This window comes from Xyrauchen texanus, chromosome 4 (assembly GCF_025860055.1).
Source record: "Xyrauchen texanus isolate HMW12.3.18 chromosome 4, RBS_HiC_50CHRs, whole genome shotgun sequence".
In the NCBI taxonomy this organism is placed as follows: Eukaryota; Metazoa; Chordata; class Actinopteri; order Cypriniformes; family Catostomidae; genus Xyrauchen; species Xyrauchen texanus.
The window spans coordinates 15854570-15882412 of record NC_068279.1 but is presented as its reverse complement, the minus strand read 5'-3'; the positions used below and the strand labels follow the sequence as shown (position 1 = coordinate 15882412).

General features: G+C 37.4%; 1 protein-coding gene and 1 long non-coding RNA gene across 5 annotated transcripts in view; one reads left to right on the top strand and one right to left on the bottom strand.

The window, feature by feature from the left end:
• Positions 1–8: 8 nt before the first annotated feature.
• On the bottom strand, positions 9–21866 carry LOC127634819 (V-type proton ATPase 116 kDa subunit a 2-like). Of its 3 annotated transcripts, none has more exons than XM_052114521.1 (20): positions 21153–21866; positions 17906–17984; positions 17334–17431; positions 16190–16327; positions 15669–15766; positions 10766–10892; positions 10373–10455; positions 10099–10192; positions 9714–9926; positions 9363–9513; positions 9022–9161; positions 8632–8789; positions 7985–8075; positions 7698–7816; positions 7314–7524; positions 6684–6803; positions 6482–6601; positions 6239–6356; positions 2998–3169; positions 9–2292 (listed from the first exon to the last, which is right to left on the bottom strand). In XM_052114521.1, exons 2-20 carry the CDS (start codon positions 17919–17921, stop codon positions 2190–2192), a joined length of 2370 nt encoding a protein of 789 aa, XP_051970481.1. In that variant the 5' UTR covers positions 17922–17984; positions 21153–21866; the 3' UTR covers positions 9–2189. The 3 variants fall into 3 exon arrangements, with proteins under 3 accessions (XP_051970481.1, XP_051970462.1, XP_051970472.1); XM_052114502.1 differs by having other exon boundaries at positions 21173–21866; XM_052114512.1 differs by having other exon boundaries at positions 10099–10159; positions 21173–21866.
• The window catches only part of LOC127634861 (uncharacterized), an 11781-nt gene continuing 1882 nt past the window's right edge, over positions 17945–27843 (top strand). Inside the window, exons 1-4 of one of the 2 annotated variants that reach the window (XR_007969423.1) lie at positions 17945–18044; positions 19925–19957; positions 24804–24906; positions 26436–27186. This is a non-coding gene — a long non-coding RNA (uncharacterized LOC127634861). Of the gene's footprint in view, positions 18045–19924; positions 19958–24803; positions 24907–26435; positions 27187–27843 lie in introns of those variants that run through there. The other variant, XR_007969422.1, reaches the window with a different exon arrangement.

Genomic DNA, 27843 nt, shown 5'->3' with positions numbered 1-27843 from the left:
ACTTAGTTGATTTCAGAGTGTTTTAATGTAAAGTCTGTTGTAAGCGGATTTATTTACACTTTTTAATCGTTTTAAAATGAAGGACTAAGACGGAAGTTACATTTCAGTGTTTGAAGAGTAATGAACCAACAAGTGCATGTTAACCGAGATAAGACCTCAGTTGTGTTTTTCTGACCTCTGAATACACATAGACAGCCAGCACGTTTCTGAGTGAAAGGAGTCAATAAAACAATATCTGAACTCGGCAATGTTAACTTATCAGTACAGTACAAAAGAAGACATTATCCTCAGTTTAGTTTTTCCCCATCAGCAAATATTTGCTACGGTAAGATTAGTTTGAAGTGGCTGTCTGTTCAGTATTTAAACTGGTCTAGCTCAGCAGTAAACGTTGTTAATATTAGTTCTGTTACCATTCCCACCCAATTCCTCTTAAATTCACCTTCATCTCACCTAAAAACAATTGACAACCTCATCGTATGATAATTCACATTTCTGCATCATCCATACAAATAATAATGCCATTTTCATGAAATGATGAAAGACAAACATTGAAATATTTTGTGTATGTCTCTAATGATGTTCAACAGTTCACAAAATCTGTTAACAGAAAGATTTCAGGTTTAATCCTGGATGCTGGTTGATTAGATTTACTGGAGAACTAAAAACTGAGTAAATTGATGAACTGTCCCTACATTTACATTGTGGATAAAAAAGTGAGTTAAATTACAAACAATTATTGATTTTAACAATTTGATAAATATAAAATCACTGGGATACATAAAGTGTTACATAACTGATGTTAGACATCTGGAAAGCCCTCAAGAAATAAGAAAAAGAGTAGAATCTCATTTATCCAGAGTAACTGAGAACTTACACTGAGAAAAGCCTCTAAGTGTTTAAGCTTAGAAAACACACAGATCAAAAATAATGTGAGTCAGAGTTATTTAATTATAGCAAACAAAATTCTGCTTTATTCCTTCAGCTTCACAGGTTTGATTTAATGTGTAATATTAAATATAAAAATGTCAAAGCCAAAATATGGAACGTACCCTAATAAATGCACACTCTTCAAAAATCATACCAACCCATTTGATCAGTACTGTTAATAAATAAAATAATACCAGAAGCTGGATTGAATTGAGTGGCTCACAACCCATACGCCACAATCTCTCACATTAAAGTCAAGGGTTAAATGAAAAAGACCATTCTGTAGAGGCAGAACAATGAGTAGCTGCAAAACAGATCCATTTCATTATAAATTCACTGCACATAAATGACTTTGTTGACAGCAAAAATAAACTTAATCCAATCCTGAATAAATTCAGCATGTTAGGCACTAACAGGGAAATGTTAGGAATATCTGAGCCTCCTGTTGGCTATCAGGTTTTCCTGCTTTCTGCAGCAGATCTTTTTGTATGTTGAAATAATTCAACCACCAAGAAGACTGCTGTCATCCTGGACCTTTCTGAGCTAACATCTATCAATTCTGTGTCAAGAAACTACTGTATAATAACCCCATGACTGTATTATCTTTAACAATTTTTTCAAGTGTACCATTACATTTTATGAATTTAATTATGGGAAAGGAGGTTTCAACACATTGAAAATGAGAAGAGGAAACATCTGCAGCTCTAGAATTTACATCTTCAGTTAAAATCTAATTATAAAGACTCGGGTGAGCAAATATTTAAAAAAATCCCATCAAGTTTTTTTATACGGTATATAAGGAATCTTAAAGTCATTCATGGAATACGCTCAGCTTTGGAGAGGCTTCCTTTCTCTGCATAGACATCAGGCAACATGGTAGAAAATTGATAACCAACCAGCACTTTTGTGAGTGTGTAGAAATGATGTAATACATTCAACAGAACTGAAGAACTACTCGAGGGCACCGAGTCAGATTTCCAATTCAAAGTCTCTTCAGGTTTTGCTTATGATCTCAGTGTGTCTGTATTATTGTTGCATGTCCGAAAACCATCAAACATCTTATGTGGCTCGGAAATCCATTCAGTCTATTGGGAGACATTCCCACTTTTATCTGATATATCCAGACAATCCACAACAGTATTTGGATGGACCAATTTGGTGATGTAGTGCAACAACACTGTATATAAATCAGCTAAAATCACTGAGAGAGCTGCCTAGCCACGAAACTCGTAGCTCTGCTCCATTCTTCAGTGTCACACAGTTCATAACAGCCCTTCATTCTCAAAGCTGCTGTGCAAGAGAAAGAAGGCAAACGGTGCAAACTTGACACCAGCACCGCTGTAGAACTTGTTTTGAAACTCCACCCTGAGGACAGAAAGACAATTACAGTTTCAATCATTTCATCCAAAAACGTTCCAGGGAAACCATTTGTTTGGAAGAAGTGTTTTTTGTTTTTGGCACCATTTTGAGTAAATTATAGAGAGTGTTGTGTGGGAAAATCCCAAGAGATCAGCAGTTACAGAAATACTCAAACAATCAAACAATCATCCATGCGATTATCTAATCAACCAATCGTGTGGCAGCAGTGCAGAGCATAAAATCATGCAGATATGCATCAGAAGCTTCAGTAAATGTTCACATCAACCATCAGAATGGGGAAAACTTTTGATCTCAGTGATTTGTACTGTGGCATGATTGTGGTGCCAGACGGGCTGGTTTGAGTATTTCTGTAACTTCTGATCTCCTGGGATTTTCACACACAAATTTACTCCGAATGGTGCCAAAAACAAAAAACATCCAGTGAGCGGCAGTTCTGTGGATGGAAACACCTTCTTGATGAGAGAGTTCAACAGAAAATAGCCAGACTGGTTTGAACTGACAAAGTCTACGGTAACTCAGATAACCGCTTTGTACAATTGTGGTGAGAAGAATATCATCTCGGAATGCTATTCTGAGATGTGGGTTGGCGCTGTTTTGGCGGTACGAGGGGGACCTACACAATATTAGGCAGGTGGTTTAATGTTGTGGCTGATCTGTGTATGTTGTGTCTATTTGAGGTTTTGTACTGACCAGTGGAGCCTGAGAGCATGAAGGAAGGCAGAAAGTCCCTCCATCACCAGCAGGATGGACACAGTGAGAACAGCAAACAGTCCGAAGACAGGCACCAGGAACACAATCCCCACACTGGTGTCCACACGCAGACCCACCCGCATCACCATCGCCCACAACACTTCAGACAGCTCTGGATCACAAGACACATGTGCAGCATTCTTTTTAAAGTGGCCAAAACGTACACTTTTGTAGCATTTCATTTTTTCTTTTTGTTCCACCCTCTCCCGGACCCTTAGAACTAAACTAGCTGTTTTTGCAACGGTTTAGCTGTTTTTGAAATTAGTTTTTAAATAAGTTGATTACTGAACAGGCATTCATATTTCATCAAAGGTGCTCATACGTTAATGTGCTCATGGTTGTAATCTCAATACAATGACAATTTCTGAAATAATTGTGATTTTTTGGGCTTAATTCAAATGGTCTGGGTGGACTGACTCTGAGGGAGCTTTGCAATGTCTCCTTACTAGATCGAACTCTTATTTCAAAAGCACTAACCAAATCTTGTTTTCCATCATATGACCCCTTTTATATCTTAAATACTAAAGTTAAAGTGTGTAAGTTCAGTGCCAGGATTGTCACCAATTGGACAAATTATGCATTATAAGCTGGGATATGAGAAAGAAATTGAATGTAAAAACTTTAACTTCATCTGGCTATGTTGTTTATTACAGGAGTTTTTCCACAGCAAGAACTTTTCCTAGTTCCTGGAACTATTTCAGGTTCTTGTCATTTTTCCACCACATGAACTAGTTTAACGTGGGACTAAAACCTGAACCAAACCAGGAACCTGTTTAGTACTTGCTCCAGAGGTTGCACTTTCCTTGTCAAGTGAAACTCTTTGGGTGGAGTCAGAACAGCAAACGCTTCTCGTTGGTCAAGAAAATGCATCTTCAGCCATCAGACAGCCGATACCGGCCTTTTTTTTAAAGTTTGCTTAGTAACCTACTTTAAAACATTTGTTGAGTTGTTGCTATTATAGTCTTTTCAAATCGAAATGCATGTAGATGGACCGACGCTGCTGTGCAGAATCTGCTGAGTATTTATGACGAAAACTTTATTAAATTAAATTTAAATTCTGAAACGTCGACTAGAAACGAGGTGAACAAATATTGTGATTATCTCAGGAAGATAGGCTTTGATGACATGTAGACTGAAAATAAAGAAAATTAAATGAGACATAGAAGAGAATAAAGTATCATAAAAACATTTATGTTCCATGATTATCATCTATATTGATAGGACATTGTATTATGTATTTAGTTTGTATTTAGAAAATCTGGTCCACGTGAAGTTTTCCCACAATGAAACCGGATGATAAAAATCAACACAAAATCATTCACGCCTAATAATTTTTTATGTTTTGAAGCGAGTTGTCTCATCTCTCACTGTTGTCTCATCAAGACCGGTTTCGCTGCCAAAACAGCGTCACATGCTTAAGTCAAAGCTAATTTAGGAAAAATTCCTGCTTTCTTGCCCCTGGTGGAAAAACAACACTTGGAACTTAATCTGAACGCATATAGTTCAGTATAGAACTGAATTTGGTTCAGGTACTAGTCTAGTACTCTAGTAATAGGGTCCTACAGGTGAAACTCGAAAAATTAGAATATTGTGCAAAAGTTCATTATTTTCAGTAATTCAACTTAAAAGGTGAAACTAATATATTATATAGACTCATTACAAGCAAAGTAAGATATTTCAAGCCTTTATTTGATATAATTTTGATGATTATGGCTTACAGCTTATGAAAACCCCAAATTCAGAATCTCAGAAAATTAGAATATTGTGAAAAGGTTCAGTATTGTAGGCTCAAAGTGTCACACTCTAATCAGCTAAACACCTGCAAAGGGATCCTGAGCCTTTAAATGGTCTCTCAGTCTGGTTCAGTTGAATTCACAATCATGGGGAAGACTGCTGACCTGACAGTTGTGCAGAAAACCATCATTGACACCCTCCACAAGGAGGGAAATCCTCAAAAGGTAATTGCAAAAGAAGTTGGATGTTCTCAAAGTGCTGTATCAAAGCACATTAATAGAAAGTTAAGTATAAGGGAAAAGTGTGGAAGAAAAAGGTGCACAAGCAGCAGGGATGACCGTAGCCTGGAGAGGATTGTCAGGAAAAGGCCATTCAAATGTGTGGGGGAGCTTCACAAGGAGTGGACTGAGGCTGGAGTTACTGCATCAAGAGCCACCACACACAGACGGGTCCTGGACATGGGCTTCAAATGTCAAACGTCTTACCTGGGCTAAAGAAAATAAGAACTGGTCTGTTGCTCAGTGGTCCAAAGTCCTCTTTTCTGATGAGAGCAAATTTTGCATCTCATTTGGAAACCAAGGTCCCAGAGTCTGGAGGAAGAATGGAGAGGCACACAATCCAAGATGCTTGAAGTCCAGTGTGAAGTTTCCACAGTCTGTGTTGGTTTGGGGAGCCATGTCATCGGTTGGTGTTGGTCCACTGTGCTTTATTAAGTCCAGAGTCAACGCAGCCGTCTACCGGGACATTTTAGAGCACTTCATGCTTCCTTCAGCAGACAAGCTTTATGGAGATGCTGACTTCATTTTCCAGCAGGACTTGGCACCTGCCCACACTGCCAAAAGTACCAAAACCTGGTTCAATGACCATGGTATTACTGTGCTTGATTGGCCAGCAAACTCGCCTGACCTGAACCCCATAGAGAATCTATGGGGCATTGCCAAGAGAAAGATGAGAGACATGAGACCAAACAATGCAGAAGAGCTGAAGGCCGCTATTGAAGCATCTTGGTCTTCCATAACACCTCAGCAGTGCCACAGGCTGATAGCATCCATGCCACGCCGCATTGAGGCAGTAATTAATGCAAAAGGGGCCCAAACCAAGTACTGAGTTCATATGCATGATTATACTTTTCAGAGGGCCGACATTTCTGTATTTAAAATCCTTTTTTTTAATTGATTTCATGTAATATTCTAATTTTCTGAGATTCTGAATTTGGGGTTTTCATAAGCTGTAAGCCATAATCATCAAAATTATATCAAATAAAGGCTTGAAATATCTTACTTTGCTTGTAATGAGTCTATATAGTATATTAGTTTCACCTTTTAAGTTGAATTACTGAAATTAATGAACTTTTGCACGATATTCAAATTTTTCAAGTTTCACCTGTATATGCCAATGCCATTTTGGATTCTTGAACACAAGAACACTTCAGTGGACTGATACTCACGGGCATGTGCCAGGCTGAGAGCCCACAGCCGGAGGTAGGACGCAGTATTAGAGATGCAGCCCAGGCAGTACTCTATAGTGTGGATAGACTGATGCAGGAACACATCTGCAAAGTCAAACTGTGAAAGAAAAGACCATAAACAACTTTCTGCATTAGTCTTGTTACTCACACACCCAGAATAGAAGGAATACTTTTTGCAACAGAATGTGATATCCAATCAAATGACATTCTAAAAGGTTTCACCTCCTCAGATTGACTGTCAGAGCTGCTGGAATGGCTTTCCAGGCTGCTGGCCTCCTCCATATCATGAGTGCACAAGAGAGAGAGCTCTTCTTCACTGCTTCGGCGTACACGCTGATAACCCTACACAGACAAAGAGACAGAGAATTAGATAATATTCTTTAACTAAAATCAACTTCAGATTTCACCCACAAACAAAACTGACCCTGTATATGCCCAGACGGTCTCTGCCCTTGTGTAGCCAGTAGAGGTAGAGAGGTTTGCCCAGTAATAACACAGGCACAGAGAACAAGGCTACAATCAACAGGAATGCCTGAACACCAGTCTATTAGGAAGAAAATAAGTTGATTAAGTAATTCAGTAAGTCATTTAGGAAGGAAAGAAAGATAAAAGACAGAGAGAAAAAGCAAGAAAGAGAAAGACAAAAAGAAAGAATTAAGAGAGTAAAAGATAAATATAAAGAAAAAAGACAGATAGAAAAAAGATAAAGAAAGAAAAAAGTAAAAGAAAAAAACAGCGAAAGAAAAGGAAAGAAAGACAGATGAAAATATAAAAGAAAGAAAAAGAAAGACAGATAAAGAAAATAGAAAGGGAAAGAAAAAAGAAAAGACAGAAATGTAAAGAAAAAAGAAATAGAAAGAAAAGGAAAGACAGATAAATATAAAGGAAAGAAAGAAATAAGAGAGAAATATAAAGAAAAAAATTATAAAATAAAAAGAAAGAAATAAAGAAGTTACATGGCAAGAAAACAATGACCGAATATATTTTACCTTTAAAGCTCAGATTGAAATCTGTTTTTTTCGGTATATAAAAATGGTCCTTTTCTGAGTCTCACCTGTCCTTGGAAGAGCGGCTGGCTAGAGTCCTCCTGCATGAGGAACATGTTGATAAAGTGAATGAGGATGCTGGGAGCCACCTGCGAGTCTCTGACTGTGAAAACCAGCCACTTATAGATGATCATGAACACTAGATACCCGAAGAGACACAGCAGGAAGAGCAGCTCAGGCAGAAATATCAGGTAGAGATTAAACTTCTGTCTGAAGTGCCTAAACAAATACCCATATCAAGCATTAGAAAGATAAACTCTCAAAAACGTGGGATCAAAATACATTTGTCACATCTCATTTATTAAACTAGCATGAAGCACAACGTTAAACAAGACCAATGATCTGAAAGGAGTAGATAACACTTCTTCGAAAACAATCATGAAATATCTCACAGGTGATTAAAAACTCCAAGGATGACACCAAACGTCATGTGAATTATTCCTAAAATCACAGACATCTTCATTTTATAGGAGTTGAGGAAGGTGAGACGGTTTGATGCCAGGTTCCAAATCTACAAAGAGCACAATTATAGAAAATAACAGCGGTGTATTAGACTTCTTTTTTGGCATTCATATAATGCAATAAAATGTACCAAATACCTCTGTTCACTCAACCAGGCCAGCGATTAAGCAGAAAAGTAAACTGAAAACACAGCACTAAAAGTCGGTCAAAGACCTACCGGGTCAATCCCCAGTGGATAAGGCCCTTTAAATACTCCTGTGATGTTTGGATCCAGTGCAAGGAAGCCATTTGAACGGATTGTGTTCATGCTTGGGAGGAAGAGATAAGTAGGAGTACATTAGAGAAATATGTGAGAAAGAGCACTCTGTACCTACTGACCACTACAAACACAGGCAGTCAAGTAAAGTAAGATTGAACTAAAATACATTATTCAAACTTCCTTCTTTGGTTTCCAAACTCCAAAATGTCCTTTTCTGCTTTTAAAAATGATGGATATACAGGTCTCTTGAAGAGCAGTTCAACATCATCAGTTATCCTAGGCAGGTATTACCTGGCATAAACCTCTTCAAACATCACTTCATGAGACTTGCAATTATTGTAGTATTGCCTCCCCAAATATGTGAATTTGAATTAAAATGTCAGGGTAAAGATTGGCCTTACAAGTAGCTGACAAATGGCATGTGTTTTCCAGAAACCCTGATATTATTTATATTGAAACACGGAAAGATCTACTGTGCTAAAAACAATTCAGCATTCTGAAGTTGCATATTATGCACCCTGTAATATACTACTTTAAACAGTAGCATGCAGTATACAGTATTTATAGTGAAGAAAGCAGTATGTAGGTGTGCTTTAAACACTCACGTCCAGGTTCCATGGTCAAACATGGCTTTGACGCTCCATCCTGAGCCAAACAGGTTGAGTGATTTGGAGAAGCAGTCATTGTATATTAGTCCGGTGTAGACCGAAAATACACCCATCATCAGAATGATGTAACGGCCCTCGAAAAACATGTTCCAGATCTAGTAAATTACCACATGATTATAAAACTTAAATTAACAAGCCAAGACATTTTTTATTCAGCCTAATATTATAATGGTTGCTATTACTTTCAATGATCATGTCTAAATGGGTAATTGAAAAAGTAATACTGTAATAGATCGCGCTTCAAGGCACAAAATAATCAGCAGTGAAAACAGCTGATGATAATTGATCAAAATAAAGAAGCTGACACATTAAGATTCGACAAGACACCTCATTCCTGGTTTTCTTCAGCTTGCGGTCATTCTCATAGAGAACCATCCACAGAGCAAATAGTGCCATGATGATGCCATGCCCAAGGTCTCCAAACATCACAGCAAACAGGAAGGGAAAGGTAATGATGGTGTATGGAGCTGTGAGAAAGAACAAAAAAAGAAGTTATGTGATCCATTTCTGTGCCCTGTTGTTATTTGGGGAATTCGTATCCTTCAAATATGCATTTACAATCATTACATGCTAAGAACTCAAATGAAGCGATAGTTCCATGTGTTTCATTTTTAATGCAGGAAGAGATGTTAAACAGAGCAGTCAAAGCTTTAGCAGCTCTCCCTCACCTGGGTTCACCTCTCTGTAGCTGCACACACCGTAGGCATCCACTATATTCTGGAAGCCTGAGGTAAACCTGTTTGTGCGTTCGAGAGTTGGTGGAGTGTCATTGCTTGGGATTCGATTGACAAAAGAGGGTACTGTTGCTCCACTCTTTCTCTAAGGAAAAAACCCAATAAGGACACATCAGAATGACACACTGACATGATGCAATTGGTCTACAGGAATGTGTTCGGCTTTGTGCTTAGTGTTAAAGGCATCAAGAGAAAAACAATAGTTTGTGCAACATTGTAATGGAGCACCACCACATTGTCTGATTTGAGACTCAAGTGGACTCCAACTCAGAAATGCTAACATACCGATCCCTCCTCTAAAGCCCTCCGAATTGCAGGCAGATCATTAACAGGACACCACACCTCAGCTATGAGGCACTTGTTTGTCACATCAAAGCTGCAGAGGTTGAGGATGTGGTATATGGCTTTCATTTTCTTAACCTGGATCCCCCAAGTGTACACCGACTCTGAAGCCTTTATCAACACCAGCCTGAGGTACTCCTCAGTGCGGTGAAGAACCTATAAAAGGAAGCCATGACCACCAAAATCAGTTCAACAACAAGATGTCCTCAGTCCAATAGAGCTAAACCTTTTACATCTACTTACAACTTTTTAGGAATAAAGACCAATAACAATTCAGTATGCAAATAGATGTAGAAAGAAGACCAATCAGAATTCAAATTTGCCTCACCGTGTGCAGATCCTGAATGCGTGTACGGAGCCCCTCCACCACATCTGCCCTCTCCTCGTTACTGTTGGGATATGGATACAGGTGACAGTGGTAGCTACGGAGATGAAAACATTCATAAATTATTACTAACTACCCAACACTTTATAACCAGGCTTTGGTATGTGGCAGCTCAACAGAGTAGATACTTTACTAAACCAATTAAGAGAATAACTGAATGTGTTTGAATATAGGTCATAATATATTATACATGAATATAGTATGAAGTTTAGTTTACCAGTCACATATCTTCTTAACCTTCTGTCCAATCTGATCTCCCCAGTAGGAGATGAGGAAAACCACACTTCTGGTTTGCTCACCCTGACAAACCACACAGAGAACAGACAAAATGATGACAAACCTTCTCAAAGACTTAGAATTTACTATATAACATGTACTATATATTTCAACATTAGTACACACTACCAAATCAATTAGTTTACTATTATTTTATCTTTATTCTCTACATTCTTGTAAAGCTTTAATTAATTTATATTTATGACATATGAAAATGCAAGCACTTTGACTTGATTATCTATACATATAATTGTATACGTTTATGTTTACAGGTACATTAATCTCCCTTTAGACAGAATAGATTGAAACATACATTTGCTGTTCATAATCTCACCGAATCAGGATCTTCCGAGACCTCGTCTATCTCGGAGTAGCTGAGGATGGTGTAGCCCTTGCACACTCTCCAGAGCATTCGCTCAAACACCCCAATCTTTACTCTATGGATCAGCCCAGAAATGAACCTGAACAGCAGAAACATGAACTCAGAACATTATCAAAGAGGATCACTAACATGTATGCATCAAACTTGTCCTGCACATGACACTATAAGTGCTGAACATACTGTATATACAGGTAATATGTGATTCTGGGTAATTGACATTAAATTGACATGGTGAAAACATTCAAGCTGAAGTATGCAATTTCTGTGCCACAAGCCCCACCAAACGTAATTGCCAAAATTATCATTGTTTTCTGAAAATGCCCCCCAACTGTCGTTGATCAAGCAAACAGATAGTCCTGCCCCCAACTCACACCATTGGTTGAGTCAATGTTATGTTACCAGCCCTGGTACCTCGGTATTGATAAATAGTAAATAATAAATAGCCTCAGACTACAAATGAAATCACACAGAAAATGACTTGATTAAAATAACTGTATAAAGTCTTGCGGTTGCAATTCTGCATTTTCCATAAAACAAAAATTGGGATTCCATGTTTTAAATTTGTAATAAATGTTATCATCAAAACTTTGTCTAATCAAATGTATACAAACAGCTTTAATCAAATAAAAATATAATAATTAATTTTCCACAAAAAAAATTAAAATATATTTAATCAGTTTGTTTGGTCAAATAAAATGCAGCACAACAGAGCTTTACAAAAACGAAAAACAAAATCTGATTAACTCTTGCACAAGGCTGCTACTGCTGAATCACAGTGTGTTGATATTCAAAAGGCCTACACTTGTTTATATTATATATATTTAAGGAAAACAAATTATAATAAAAAGAAATATTATTGTTATTAGTAGTATTATTGCTATTATTTTGCATATTAAATTTATATATATATATATATATATATATATATATATATATATATATATATATATATATATATATATATATATATATATAAATATATAAAATAGTAATATTCTTATAGTATAGTAATATACACTCACCTAAAGGATTATTAGGAACACCATACTAATACTGTGTTTGACCCCCTTTTGCCTTCAGAACTGCCTTAATTCTACGTGGCATCGATTCAACAAGGTGCTGAAAGCATTCTTTAGAAATGTTGGCCCATATTGATAGGATAGCATCTTGCAGTTGATGGAGATTTGTGGGATGCACATCCAGGGAACGAAGCTCCCGTTCCACCACATCCCAAAGATGCTCTATTGGGTTGAGATCTGGTGACTGTGGGGACCATTTTAGTACAGTGAACTCATTGTCATGTTCAAGAAACCAATTTGAAATGATTCGAGCTTTGTGACATGGTGCATTATCCTGCTGGAAGTAGCCATCAGAGGATGGGTACATGGTGGCCATAAAGGGATGGACATGGTCAGAAACAATGCTCAGGTAGGCCGTGGCATTTAAATGATGCCCAATTGGCACTAAGGGGCCTAAAGTGTGCCAAGAAAACATCCCGCACACCATTACACCACCACCACCAGCCTGCACAGTGGTAACAAGGCATGATGGATCCATGTTCTCATTCAGTTTACGCCAAATTCTGACTCTACCATCTGAATGTCTCAACAGAAATCAAGACTCATCAGACCAGGCAACATTTTTCCAGTCTTCAACTGTCCAATTTTGGTGAGCTCTTGCAAATTGTAGCCTCTTTTTCCTATTTGTAGTGGAGATGAGTGGTACCCGGTGGGGTCTTCTGCTGTTGTAGCCCATCTGCCTCAAGGTTGTGCATGTTGTGGCTTCACAAATGCTTTGCTGCATACCTTGGTTGTAACGAGTGGTTATTTCAGGCAAAGTTGCTCTTCTATCAGCTTGAATCAGTCGGCCCATTCTCCTCTGACCTCTAGCATCAACATGGCATTTTCAGCCCACAGGACTGCCGCATACTGGATGTTTTTCCTTTTCACACCATTCTTTGTAAACCCTAGAAATGGTTGTGCGTGAAAATCCCAGTAACTGAGCAGATTGTGAAATACTCAGACCGGCCCGTCTGGCACCAACAACAATGCCACGCTCAAAATTGCTTAAATCACCTTTCTTTCCCATTCTGACATTCAGTTTGGAGTTCAGGAGATTGTCTTGACCAGGACCACACCCCTAAATGCATTGAAGCAACTGCCATGTGATTGGTTGATTAGATAATTGCATTAATGAGAAATTGAACAGGTGTTCCTAATAATCCTTTAGGTGAGTGTATAATAGTCTTAATGTCTTCAATTTCACACAACCAGTTAAAGAGCTTTTATTTTGACGGAACTTTCATTTTGACAGACAATTAAGTTCCTCCTGTGTGGTAGTTTTTAACAGCTCCTTGGTTTTTAATAATGTCTGTGTTCTAATTTAAATACTGAAACACTCATGAGCCAAGATCTCAGAGCAGCACTGGAAGAGTTTGTGTGAGTGTTAAAGGAATAGTTCACCCAAAAATTAAAATTCTCTCATTATTCGCTTATCCTGATGCCATCCCAGATGTGTATGACTGTCTTTATTTAGCAGAACACAAATAAAGATTTTTAGAAGATTTCATCTTTTGAAGCGAATCAATACATTTGTGTAAAAAATAAATTGATAATTAAAATGTTATGAACTTTTAAAAAGTGCTTCCTGCCAGCAGTTGACGCATCACGTGGATGTCGCGTGATGCAAGCAAGTCGGCGAGTTTGCGCGAGAATTCGGAAGCACCGCTTATTTACAACAGAAGAATGAACGTCACGCCAGAGTTCCACCATTTCAAACAGCCCTGGATGGAAGCGCCAATTTAAAGTTATAAAGTCTTAATTATCGATTTGTGTGGATTAGTTCTATTATCGAGTCATGTGGATTACTTATATGCTGCCTAAATTACTTTTGGACCGTCAAAGTGCTGGCATACGTGTACCTGCATTATAAGGACCCAACAGAGCTCTATCTTCTTCTGAAAATCTTCATTTGTGTTCTGCTGAAGAAAGACAGTCATACACATTTGGGATGGCATGAGGATAAGTGAATAATGAGAGAATATTCCTTTAACAGCCACTCATAAACTTAACACACAGCATTACGTGCAGTCTGTTTGTGCATGTATGTGTGAAGTATGACAGAGAGCAGAGCGGCACCTCTCGTTCATTCTGAAGCATGCAGACTGTATATTAATTAATTACATTTCATTCTTCTTCTGTTTAATGATCACACTTGGCCATATAGAGATTTGGGGCTGTGAGCTGTGGCTCAGTTGGTAGAGCAGGTCGGCTACTAATCGCAGCATTGGTGGTTTGAATCCCGGCCCACACGACTCCACATGCCAAAGTGTCCTTGGGCAAGACACTGAACCCCAAGTTGCTCCCAATGGCAAGCTAGCACCTTTCATGACAGCTCTGCCGCCATTGGAGTATGAATGGGTGAATGTGTCACAGTCTAAAGCGCTTTGAATACCATTAAGGTTAAAAAGGCGCTATATAAGTACAGACCATTTACCATTTCAATTTAATCAATTGTCAATTTGTCATTGATTTCATCAAAATAAATGTCACATACCATACATTTTTGCTATTAGCACCACACTGTTGTGTGGAACCAAAGTTAGTAACAAAATTATATCCTACCATTTAGAATTTTTTGGTATCGCAATTTCGTTAGTATCGTATATGTATAATTATTTATTTTGTGTTCTTTTCTGTTTTTAATTACCTATGTCTTGCTGCTGTTTTTGGTATTGTTTGTATTGTTGTAGACTGGAAGCTCCTGTCACCTAGACAAATTCCTTGTATGTGTAAGCATACTTGGCAATAAAGCTGATTCTGATTCTGATCAGTATACCACCCAACCCTACTTGAGACGAGTTGCTCAAAACAAACAGAGGAATTTTCAAAGCACCACAGAGACAGGGTTTACAGTTTTTCCCCCCCATTTTCTCCCCAATTTGGAAAGCCCAATTCACAATGCGCTCTAAGTCCTCATGGTGTCGTAGTGACTTGCCTCAATCCAGGTGGCAGAGGACGAATCTCAGCTGCCTCCGCATCTGAGACTGTCAATCAGCACATCTTATCACGTGGCTTGTTGAGCTTCACGCTATTCTCCGCGGCATCCACGCACAACTCACCACGGCCTCCACCGAGAGCGAACCAAATTATAGCAACCACGAGGAGGTTAACCCAATGTGACTCTACCCACCCTAGCAACCGGGCCAATTGGTTGCTTAGGAAGCCAGACTGGAGTCACTCAGCATGCCTTGGATTCTAACTTTCGACTCCAGGTGTGGTAGTCATCATCTTTACTTGCTGAGCTACACAGGCCCCCAGGGTTTATAGTTTTTAAGAAAATTAACCTATGAATAGCTTACTTTGTTATCTCTGCATAATAAACTGGTATAGGAGAAATTATTTTAACCACAAAAGTTACATACGCTTTAAAGAAATGTTGACAAGTTACAGAACCGAAGATAACCATTTTCTCTTACACATTAATTTATATTTTAACCTTAAATATCAATGTTGAGAAAAAAGTTAATGGACATGCTACGTGTGAAGTAACCTTCACACAAAATATGAAAACAAACATTTTCATCAGAAAATGAAAACAATAAAATCTAAAGACTTGCATGAAAGAGAACGTTGGACCATTATAAATGTATGTAACAAAGGTAGGTTAGGTATCTATAAAGCTCAAATGGATGAAAGTTGCAGCTGTCAGATGTCACTCTCTGCTGCTAATCTTACAACAGATTAAGTTCTTTTAATAATAGTTAAGGTCTGGATTTAGGTAATGGAAAGTGACCCTTGATCATAGAAACAGAAGGATACCTTTACCCACAATTATGTTTTTAAACACTGCTCACCCTAGCTTGGCTCCAAGCCTCTGCATGCTGGCGTAGTCCATCATGGGTTCTTTCTCTAGAAAGGGGAACTCTTCATACTGGACCTGCACAGATTCCCTCTGCTTACACATAAGAAAAAAGACAGCAAGAGATTAGACACACACACACACACATACATTGCTACAGTGATCAAGATGAGAAGGTCAAGAGTTAAGCCTATTTGTAAAGACACAAATTTCTAGCAGTCACTGAAAATCAGGTGACTGTTTGCCCTGCGTGATTCCTAGAATGATGCTCTCTAAAGCAATTTCCTTTTAATTATTCCACAAACTGCACTTGGGTAACATTTTTAAAAGCCTTTGATATATGTGTGTGTAGATAATGATATCATTAATGATTAATGATATCAGTGAGATAATGAATGACAAAAGCATGGCAAATCCTGCCACCAATCAGTTAAATTTTCTTTAAACTCAAAAAAGATCCACTCAAACAATAGCTGCAAACATCGGACAGAGAATCACATGACTACCGAAACCCACCTCTGCACTGCGGTGCACAAAGTTGCATGTGATGCGAAGCATGTGAGTGTACTCGATCAGTTCTTGGAGGTTCTTCTGGAGTTTCTCTTGGTTCCTGGTGACCTCACTCAGCTCCAGTTCCAGTCTCTGAAGCTGCTCCTAAACAAAGCACAGACGCTTCTGTCATAACTAAATATCAACTGTACTGTCTATGTTAATAAATGCAATGGCAGCTTTCTTGAAAGAGATCTAATAAAGATTGTTATAAATATAAAGTATAGATCGAGAAATAGACGTAAGAAAGAAAAGACCAAAAGAACAATCACAACTCAACATGTAAACTGATAAAAAAAAAAAAAAAGCCCAATCACACTTATTGTAATATGCAACTATTCCAATTATATTATAATGTAATTTACATTTTCAATGGTGAACATCCTATCAAAGTAATTCAACAGAAGACTCTCTTAAAGGTGCACTCAGTAACTTGCACTCATCTTGGACTTACAGTGACACCTAGTGACCTGGATGTAGCATCATTCAAAATCAATATGTTTGTCAATGTCAATACAGATGCCATTGTAGAATTTTGCAATTTACAATCAGCCATGATTAATCCAAGAGTGAAAGTGTCCAATAACAAGATAGTTACTGAGATTAAATGAGTAGTATTCAACAGATAATGTGATTCTATGACCATGAGGGTGCCCCTCCCCCATGTAGGATAAAACAGCTTTTGTAAGACTACTGGTATGACTAGAGCTCTCATCTCATGTGAGTGGTCATGTTTCAAAATTACAATTAATTTCTTTAAGAGTAAAACTTTTTAATGAGGAAAAATTACTGAGTGCACCTTTAATTTCTTAAAAAGTATCAAGTTTATAAAACCAAAAACGACATAGCACACTTAAGGCTGCAATTATCAACAAACCCATTGCTGAAATAATTGCAATTTCAATAGAGTACTGCCTTGCAAACACTCTCAACAAACCCAATTTCCTAGAAATCTTGCTAGGAAAGTATGAGTGAGAATATAAACCATAAAGTTCAAAGCAAAGAAGACATACCAACATTCAATTGAATATTTCCAACTTATAACATGAAACAAAAAGGTGCCTTGAAGAGCAAGACAAATGAAAAGTTCAGATTGCTGAACTGATCTCACCATTATGCCCATCACATGTTTGGGTAAGGGTGTGGCTGGGTTCACCTCCCCTTCTGGCAGCTGGATGTCTTCTTTTTTAATTTTCCTCAAAAGATATCCTGTTATGGGATAAGCTCATTGTTAATGCATTCTTTCAAGTTAGTTACTTTGGGGAAGCACAAGCAATCATTGTCTATTTCTGTACATTGATGAAGCTCAACAATATGAGACTATGGTTTGAGATCCAATTGTCAAGAATGGGCTATGTTTTAACTAGAATTCATTTTTGGAGTGTGAGAGTTGAGAAATCTTCTTGTTCACTTCTGCTTTGGATGTTCGAGATGCTAATTTAGGCAGCAAATTCCCCAGGAACCTTTCATGATGGAAGCGAACAAACATGGCCTTATAAGGATTCAAAACTCTTTTGCTCTCTTCTTTCTGGATGCATAATTCACCTCACTGGAGGATACTGTTCAGAAAAGTATTCTGTCCCTGTACTAGTACTCTTCAGAGATAAACAAATCATATATTCTGCCCACAAACAAGCAAATCAAAATCAAAGTGCAGGTTTTTTTTTTGTTTTGTTTTTTTACCCAAAATCCTCTCCATCTCCTCACATCTCTTGATCTCATTGACAAACTTGCGCTGAAAGGAGTTCACACTAGGGTTGAGCTGAAGAAATAGAAATACATAAAAGAGAATATTTACCAACATGTATACTTCATTTTAAAGGTAGGATAATTGGAAAGAGACAAATTACTTTGTGATACAAATATTTGGTACTTTATAATAACTTTCATTAATAAGTCATTTACAAACATTACATCATGTTTAACATATTAGTGTAACAGATTATTTGTGTACAAGACATTATGAATATAAATGTAATTATATGCCTCATTTTTATGACATTTCTAACTACATGAGTATATTGAGAAGAATATCTGAGCTCTGTCGGTACATGCAATGCAAGTGAATGGTGACCAAAATTTGAAGCTCCAAAAAGCACATAAATTAAGCATAAAAGTAATCCATATGACTCCAGTGGTTAAATCCATTTCTTCTGAAGCAATCCAATTGGGTTTTGGGTAAGAACAGACCTGTACATCGCGCCATTGCAGTCTTTAGGCACAATCATGATTGCAAGCTTGATTACACTTTCTAGTGCTTGACGCATGTGCAGAGAGCATGAAGACGCTAGGAAGTGAAATCAAGCTTGAAATCATAATCACCAAGGAGACTGCTGATATCAAGATTTATAGTAAAAAAAATTATAATTGTTGTCTATTCTCACCCAAAACAGATTGGTTTGCTTCAGAAGACATGGATTAAACCACTGGAGGTGTATAGATTACTTTTATGCTGCCATCAGTAGCGGTTTTAACCACCAGGCAAACAATGCAATTGTGTGGGGCCCCGGATGTCGGGTCAGTAGGACTTTAGGTTCGGGTTAGTAATTTATGAAAAAATATACAGGCCTTCTGAACTTGTTTCACACACACGCTTACACTCACACTGATACGTGCGAACTGAAGAATTGGAGGCCGTTCACACCGAAAGTGTTTTTGCGTGCATCTGCTCTGTTTTCTATTGTTTTTTATGTAAACGTGCTGAGCGAACATCCTTGATTGCTGTACCATATCTCGCTATTTCTTCAGTGTCTCATGCAGTTCTGGAACATTTTTAGACACTGTGTCAAGTTCATAAGAGCTTCAGGTTTCAAACAGGTTGAGACACCTGCGTTCTGTTTCAGTGTTGCGCTGCGTCTAGATTGTTTTTAGAGCAGGTGTCACAAAGATTTTACGTTCTGAACAATTTGAGGTTGCAAAGAGGTGATTGTTACAATGTTTAACATTATTCCTGATTTTTCTGCACCAAGCTGTTTCAGCACTTGATATACAGCAATGTTTTTTCCTTCTGCTATAGTGTGCTGAGAGGCCACCATGCCTTGTATGTTTACTGTTACAATACTGTTACTAATGTTGCCTACAATGCTTACATAAAAAAAAAAAAAAAACTTTTGCAGCATGGTGAACAATACACTGCAGCATCAGATTGAATGCAACAAGTCATCAAAGTAATAATATTGTAATAATATATATATATATATATATATATAATGACAAACCGGACAACAATAAATAATTGTTGGGTTATAATATTAATATATATTGTAACAACAGAATTCCAAAATGTTACTGTTTCAAAGTAGTTTTGCACACCCTGTTCACAAAAAAGTAAAAAGTTTTTGTAAAAATATTTGTAGGTAAATATTGCTTTTTTATCACTGTATTGTGGAAAAACTGGAAAACATGCATTACTTATCTTTACATTTTTATATCATTAAACATTTTGAATGTACTTGGCTACAACGGCTGATAGAATTAATTTTAAATTATGATTTAAAATAAATTATGTAATATTTAAGCAAAATTTACTAAATGGGGCCCTGGGTTGGTCGGTTGCTTGGGGCCTCAGAAATCGCAAACCTGTCCCTAGCTGCCGTTATATGCTCCTTGGAGCTTCAAAGTTCTGGTTACCATTCACTTGCATTTGATGGCTATACAGAGCTGAAATATTCTTCTAAAAACCTTTGTTTTCATGTTCTTCAGAAGAAAGTTATTCACATCTGGGATGACATGAGGGTGAGTAAATGATGAGTGAAATGTAATTTTTGGATGAATTATGCCTTTAAAGCTAAGAAAGTTATAGTGTTGTCCCAAAACCTAGTGTGCAGCCTATCTAGACAGCATTATAGGTGCCTTGGCCACTAGGGTGTGTGACAATTATCTCTACAAGTTCAATACAAGCAATGTATCATACACAAACAAATGCAGCTCTGGCCCATTATTGACTGGTCTGTGTACTTTTGCGTCCATTCATTTTTATTTCTTAAACCCAAAAATGAAAAAAATGAAAATAAAATTATTTATTGGTTTTAACGCTGATGAATAGAATACAAACTCATTTTCTGTTGACTATTTAATTTTCTATTTAAAAAGGAATAAAGAGAAAGGGGGAAATGGCTTAATTTTCATTTTCTTTCATTATTTAAAAAAAATGTTTACGGCATGAATATTTGAAACGCCCCTTTCATCTGATTGGTCAACCCGCCCCGTATTGTGCATTGCCTATCAGCCAGAATTAGAGTTTGGATTGCTCTGCACATTTGTCTAAATTTTCACTAAATATTGTGCCGAACCACCACTAACTGTAAACTATGTATACCATATGTATTAGAATCTTGCAAAAAAATATATATATATATATATATATATATATATATATATATATATATATATAATTATTATTTTTATTTATTTTTATATATATAACATTGTATGATTTTGTAGTATTTGTACATTCGTGTCCCATTGATAAATGTAACAATAAAAAAATTGTCTGTTCCTTTGGATAAAAGCGAATGCTAAATTAATGTTTAGGCATGGATGAACAGGCTGATTTTGTTTTATTAATATTTAATAAAAAAATATTTACATTTGCAGAGCAACCCCAACTCTATTTCTGGCTGATAGGATTAAGGCAATGCAGAAGACGCGCCGGGTTCACCAATCAGATAAAAGGGGCGTTCCAGTGCCGCTCACATGTGTTTATCAAATATTCAATCCGTAAACTAATTTTTTAAACCCTGAAGGAAAGCCTTTTATTTTTTTTTTAAGAAAAAAATCTCTTTAATCATTTTTAAATAGAAAATGAAATGGTCAACAGGATGAGTTTTTATTAATCATGTTTAAACCAATAAAGACAAAAAAACATTTGTAGGTTTAAATTTTGGGGTTAAAAGAAAGAAAAACGAATTGAACACAAAAGTACACGGACCTTGACTACTACCGACGTACATCTCTGAACTCCACCAGTCCGAGTTCGCCGAGTTCACTGATGCAGTCGTAAGCGGAACCGGACTGCAGGAAGAGCTGGGCAAGACACATCTCCTCACTGCGAAACAGAGAACCCATGTTCGACATACACGCGTCGCTTCGCGCACTAGATTAGGGCCGAGTGTCAAATTCACCAGGCAGTGAAGTAAAGCCAACAGGTCCGGTTATGTGCTGACTGAACACTGGTGACAGACGGACCGGGCAGATGAATGAACAGATGTCGCACTGAGACTATCTCTTCGGCTCCAGCCGCTTTAGCTGTGACACGTCTCTCCTCTCCAGTCCGAGCCGCCACATCTGATCACTGACAAACAGCTTATTTTAATCAGATCCAAATATCAAGGACTGTTGGGTCGTCCATACCTGGTTGTAGTTCAGCTGAAGTCCTGCAATAATCGCAGTACTCGCTCTCAAACACAGGCGACTTTTCGCTCTAATGTGTGCTGTCTTCGTTCAAGATAGCACCGAGCTAGACCGCCTACATTCGGAGTTTAGCCTCTTATTCGTTGACTGAAGTTATTCCATCTCTGGTCTTTTTTTTTTTAAACCAGTGTCATGTTTAACAGCAAATGTGAGTCATTATTGCTTGTTTTGCCTCACTTGTCTGAACAGTAACCTCTTCAGCAGCCCAAAACTTATATTTCGCCTGAGCAAATACTCAGCATCACTTACTTTGGACGGTGGAGTGACAATTCAAAATAAAAGTCCTCCCTCTCCTGAACTTAATAAAACGTAAAACTGAGCGCAAATTAAATTACTTCAATGTTTTAACAAATTACATACTGACATAGTAATATTTCAATATAAATTTAACTAACATACATTTAAAAATAACTGTCTTGGAATACTATTTTAATGAATAGATCATCGGTTGAATCTAAGGGAACCGTCAGACTGTGAAAAGGCTCGCGAGATTCGCACAAACACCATATTCACGAACTTTTGCGAAAAACATAATTTGGCTGATACTTGGAGACACTTAAATCCAGGAATATCTAAATACTCCTAGTTTAGCTCAAACTACAATTTTAAATCCAGAATTAGTCACTGGTTAATTGCAAAGCATTTACTATTTTATAATATTAGCTCTTATATTTCTGCTGCACCACTAACAGATCATAGTGTTATTTTACTACAGATCAAACCCAATGACAACAATGTCCATTCACACACATATTGGAAGTTCAAGGATATAGCAAAACATATTCCCAAAATAGAGGATGGCCTCAAACAAACATGTGATAATCAAATAACAGTTACAGAACTTGATGCAGTAATTGGTCGTCTCTCTCTTAACAAAGCCCCCGGATCTGACGGTCTCACAGGTGACTTTTACAGACATTTTTGGGTAGATTGAAGAGACCTGCTGCTACAAGTTTTTACTGAAATATTTGAAATGCTTCCACCAACAACGAGACATGGGGTTATCGTCTCAATTCCAAAACCTGGGAAAGATCCCAGAATTATAGATAACAGAAGACCCATTACTTCTTCACTTCTCGTCTTCAAACAGGGATTTCGGATCTTATTGCAGATACACAGTCAGGTTTCTTAAAAGGAAGGTCAATTCATAATAATATAAGATTGGTAATGGACATATAGAAGCCAAATAGAGGATGATGGTTTCCTTCTCTTTCTAGACTTCTATAAAGCGTTTGACTCCGTGGAGCATCCATTTATTCTTTCGGCGCTCAAACACTTTGGCTTTGGAGTCAAGTTTAGTGAATTGGTTGACGAATTATATCGAGATATTAGTAGCTGTGTCCTATTACCTAGTGGTACCACCCCAAGCTTCAAGATTAATGTGGGTATTCCTCAAGGTTGCCCCATCTCACCATACCTGTTCATCTTAGCCACAGAAATGCAAGCAATCTATATTAAAAACTGTAATGATATCAAAAAACTTAATGTACTTGGCACAGACATAAACATCAGCCAACCAGAAGATGACACAGCAATATTCTTAAAAGACAGATACCAAATTTCAACAACTATTGCCAAAAATTCTCCAAAGCCTCAGGCCTAACATTAAACTTAAAAAAGTGTGAATTGCTGGCTGTACACGACTCTTCACTGAAAGACATCTGTAATATCCCTATTAAATCAGAAATTAAATATCTGGGGATTTACCTTTCCAAGGACCAAAAACAAAGCCAAGTTCTGAAATTTAAAAATGCAAGTCAAGACAAAATATATACAGAGGGACCTATCAATACTGGGTCGAATTTACTTAACTAAGTTGGATGTTTATCGAGATGTATTTACCCAGCCTATTCCAATGCCATTCCAAACAAATTGATTAAATCTATCAACCTAAATTTCATTTGGAGAAACAGACCACATTATATGAAGAAAAGCAGTATGGTTAAAGACACAATGGATGGAGGACTAAATAAGTTATTGATTTTGACTGCCTTAATGGAACCTTAATAATAAATTGGTTAAAATCTTGGATCAAACACAGCAAATCCTTTTGGTATTGTATTCCAAAAACCTTATTCAAGAAAATTGGAAGATTAGAATTTCTTCTTAGAGCGAATTTTAATGTTGTCAGAGTTTCACAGACAAATACTCTTGTATTGGAAAATGTTATATGTACATGTTTTGGCATATCATCCAATACAACCACAATTGGCCCCACTATCAATTCAAGGGATCTTTGTTCAGGATAGGAAATGCACTAATCACTTTATTAGAAATTGTTTTACTGAATACCTTTACCCTGAAAGGCAAAATAAAAATAACATCCTACAAAAATTTGATAAAGTTTCAATTACTAAACTAAGAACAATATATCTAACACTCCCTATACCTCTCAAAGTGAAAGAAACTCACTTCAAAGTAATAAACAACATTTACCCCTCTAAAGAATTACTTAGGACTTCGTTTTGGTATAGATGATAACACATGTACATTCTGTGAAAATTATGTCGAAACTTCGGACCTTGTATTTTTCTCATGTAATGTGATACAGACATTTTGGTGTGATATACATAAATGTGTTAAGCAACAGATGTCTTCATTCCCAACCTCTATCTCCAGAGACGACATAACATTTGGATTGATATTGCAAAGCAAGGGTGATGAGCCCTGTAGTAATAGGTTTAAGTAATTAATTAGTGTAAATTACTTTTTAAAAGTAATGGATTACTCTTATTTTTTCAGTCATTTAATTAGTTACTTCTGATGAAATTGTGTTAAGTACTTTATAGACTATATAACAATTCTATATAAAACAATAGTGAATTTAAAATCGAAAGTTAACATCTAATGTTAAAATCTATAATGTAAAATGTTTTCTAATTGAATGCAGCCCCCTTACATTTTTTGTCCAGTTTGTGAATAATTTATTTGATTCTTATATGATTTATTTGAAAGAATTAAAAAACGATTTCATGTCTATCCTTGTATTTTTTTATCTGGTCGAGGTTGATAAGGGTTATAGAAATATATTGGTAATAAGTAAAGAAATACATTTTTAGACAGAGTAATTACTACAGTAATCTAATTACACTGTAGAATATGTATCCAAGCCCTTTTTCAAGGCCAGTGAAAAAGGGCTTGGATAAGATAAACCATTGTCATCACCCAGGTAAATTCAAGGTCTGGTGGTACCAATTGACATTGTATCATCACCTGATGTGGAAGGTACCTGCAACAAGGCAAATGAAGGCCACCATGCTCCTCAGAGGAAGGTAATTGAGTTTGTTAATAATGGAGGTGCTGCACAATAAAAATAATAAAGTAAATTGATCAATTGTCACACATTATACATACATTTCTGCATATAGATGGTGAAATTATTTATTTTTCACATATCCCAGCTAAGCTGGGGTCAGCCATGATATGGCACCCCTGGAGCAGATAGGTTCAAGGGCCTTGCTCAAGGGCCCAACAGTGGTATCTTGGTGGTGTTGGGACTTGAACCCCTGACCTTCTGGTCAGTAACCCAGAGCCTTAACCGCTGAGCCACCACTGCCCTAATACAGTGCATGAAGGGAAGCAAGATCAATCCTGATGCCTGAAAGTGATTGGTCAATGGTGGTTGACCTTGGCCAGCAGCTGAAGTTTACTTCTGAGGTCACCATCACCTCCTTGAGGGCATACGTAGTGTTATGGTCAGCATCGGCTAGAAAAGTCATAATGATTGAGCTTACTGTCCCATGGGAAGAGGGACTGGAAGCAGCATTTGAGAGGAATAAGCTCAAATATGCTCATCTGGCCTCCAAATGACAAAGAGAAAGGTGCCATCTACATCTGCCTTACTTATCTTCTGCCTGCCAGGAACAAACCGTGGCCCCTTTGTACAATGGGTGCCAAGTGCAGTGAAAATGGATGGAGGGCTGCCACTAACCCTGTGGAGATTGGGTGTCAAGGATTCATGGGAAGTTCAGTGCAGCATCTATTGAAAGACATTGGATCATTGTTGAAGTCTCTAAAGGAAATGGCAAAGGAGGGTGAGAAAGGGAGCTAATGACTATGTTTAAGAAGGAAGGACAAAAAGTGGGGTGTGTAGAAAGTAGAAGTATAAAACATTTGTGATATGTGGTGAGATAGTATGTGAGAGGGTGTGGGTGGAAGGGGTGGGTCAGAATTATTTCCCCTTATGGTTTGACCTGTAAAGGAGAATGGTCTTGATGGGGATGCAAAAACTAGAAGCAATGGAAAGGATCCGGTGTCCAGCTGTGGGGGTGGCACGGAAACGTCCCTGACTGCTGGCCCACCACCAGGAAATATTCTGGGATTAATGGGGTGAAACATCTGTAATGGGTGGCTCCCGGCTAATGACATCCGAAGCTGGATGACTGAAGGGCACTGGTGGAGGTGTGGTAGGCAAAAATGCCCAGCAGGTTTAGACAGCTACCTGTGTGTCTGATTACAATAAACTTGCAAGATTAGATATTAAAGACCATATAGTCTAGTATAAATATACACAAGTCAATTTTATTTGTATAGCACCTTTCACAACACACATTGTTTCAAAGCAGCTTTACAGAAGATCAGGCATTAACAGATGATAAAACTAATGTCTATAATGTCGATGAATCATCATTGTGCAATTAGATAAAATACGAGACAGCCGTTAGCTATATTGAACTGGAATTATATGCCTCATACCATTATTCTGTGTTGTATACATGAATTAGAAGAGTAAGTATACAAGTAGTGAACTGATTTTTGGATTAATTTGATCATCATAAGATTACTTTTGTGATACTGGTAGACAAACCCCCCTGCAGCTGAGGTCCTGTTCTCTGCTGTGGGCGAATGAGCTCAACTGGACCAGGACAGCACCGTGTTGGATGTGTGTTGTGGAACAGGAACCATCGGCATCTCTCTGGCAAAGGTGTGTTCTTTGCTTCTCAAAATACATACAACACTACCTCTGTAACAGAAAACATTTCTCAGAGCCACCTTGTTCTCAGAAAAAGAGTTAGCCTGATCATAGCCACAATAGTTTTTATAAGTCCATTTCAATATTTGACCATTTCTGTGCAGTCAACAGAGGGTTAAGAAGGTGGTTGGAATAGTTGTGTCAGGAGGCAGTGGAAGTGATTGGTCATAAAATGGCGTAAAAGTAAAAACTAATCTACAATCAAGATTCAGAAAGATTTTAATGTTCTGTTATCTCTCTGTATGTAGATAAACTCCCATGATTTGCTCAGACTTCAAATGTACTTTTTCAGGCTTGACCAATGTAGAATTCCACTGTGGAAAAGCTGAAGATGTGTTCCCCAACATCACTGCAATTGTTGACCCTCCAAGAGCAGGGTTGCGTAAGTACAATACCATCGCAATTTCTTTGAGATTGTTCACTCAAAAATGAAAATTGTGCCATCAGTTGCTCACCCTCATATTTTTCCCAAAACCTGTATGACTTTCTTGTGTGGAACACCAAAGGAGATGTTGAGTAGAATATTAGCCTCTGTCACCATTCACTTCCATTGTATGGAAAAAAAGATAATGTGAAATGTGACTGATGCTAAAATTCTGCATAATATCTCCTTTTGAGTTCCACAGCAGAAAAGTCATACAGGTTTGGAACAACATGACTGCGAGTAGAAAATGACAGAATTTGTATTTTTAGTTGAACTATCCTTTTACGAGTTTCGCTAATGAAGTGGTGTTTTTATGTATCATTTCTATTCGTACCAGATTCCAAAGTTAGTCTTGTGATCAGATGAGCAGAACATCTGAAGAGACTTGTCTATTTCGCCTGCAATGCCAAAGCTGCTATGAACAATTTTATTGAGTTAATATATACCATTTTAAACATATATTTCAAAAGTAAATCCCAACAGGATTTATAAGTGCATTGGCTACATAGAGAAAATATATCAAAGGCCTGCACACTGTTATTGTGGGAAAAAAAAAAGCACAAATATCTTGCATACTATAGCAAACATACTTAAAATTACTACTACCATTTCTTTAAAAGTTTAGCCATTAGTAAAAAACAAAAAAATATTGTGCACTCTAAAGACTCAATAAATTCTCCACAGAATCATCAGCTTACTTTGTGTAAATAAATCTAAAAAATCTATTTGTACTTCGAACAAAGTCTCTGCAGAGCTCCTAACTGTGTAAGAGGGGCTCCCTTCCGCCCAATGAGAGCTTTGGCTGTTGACCTC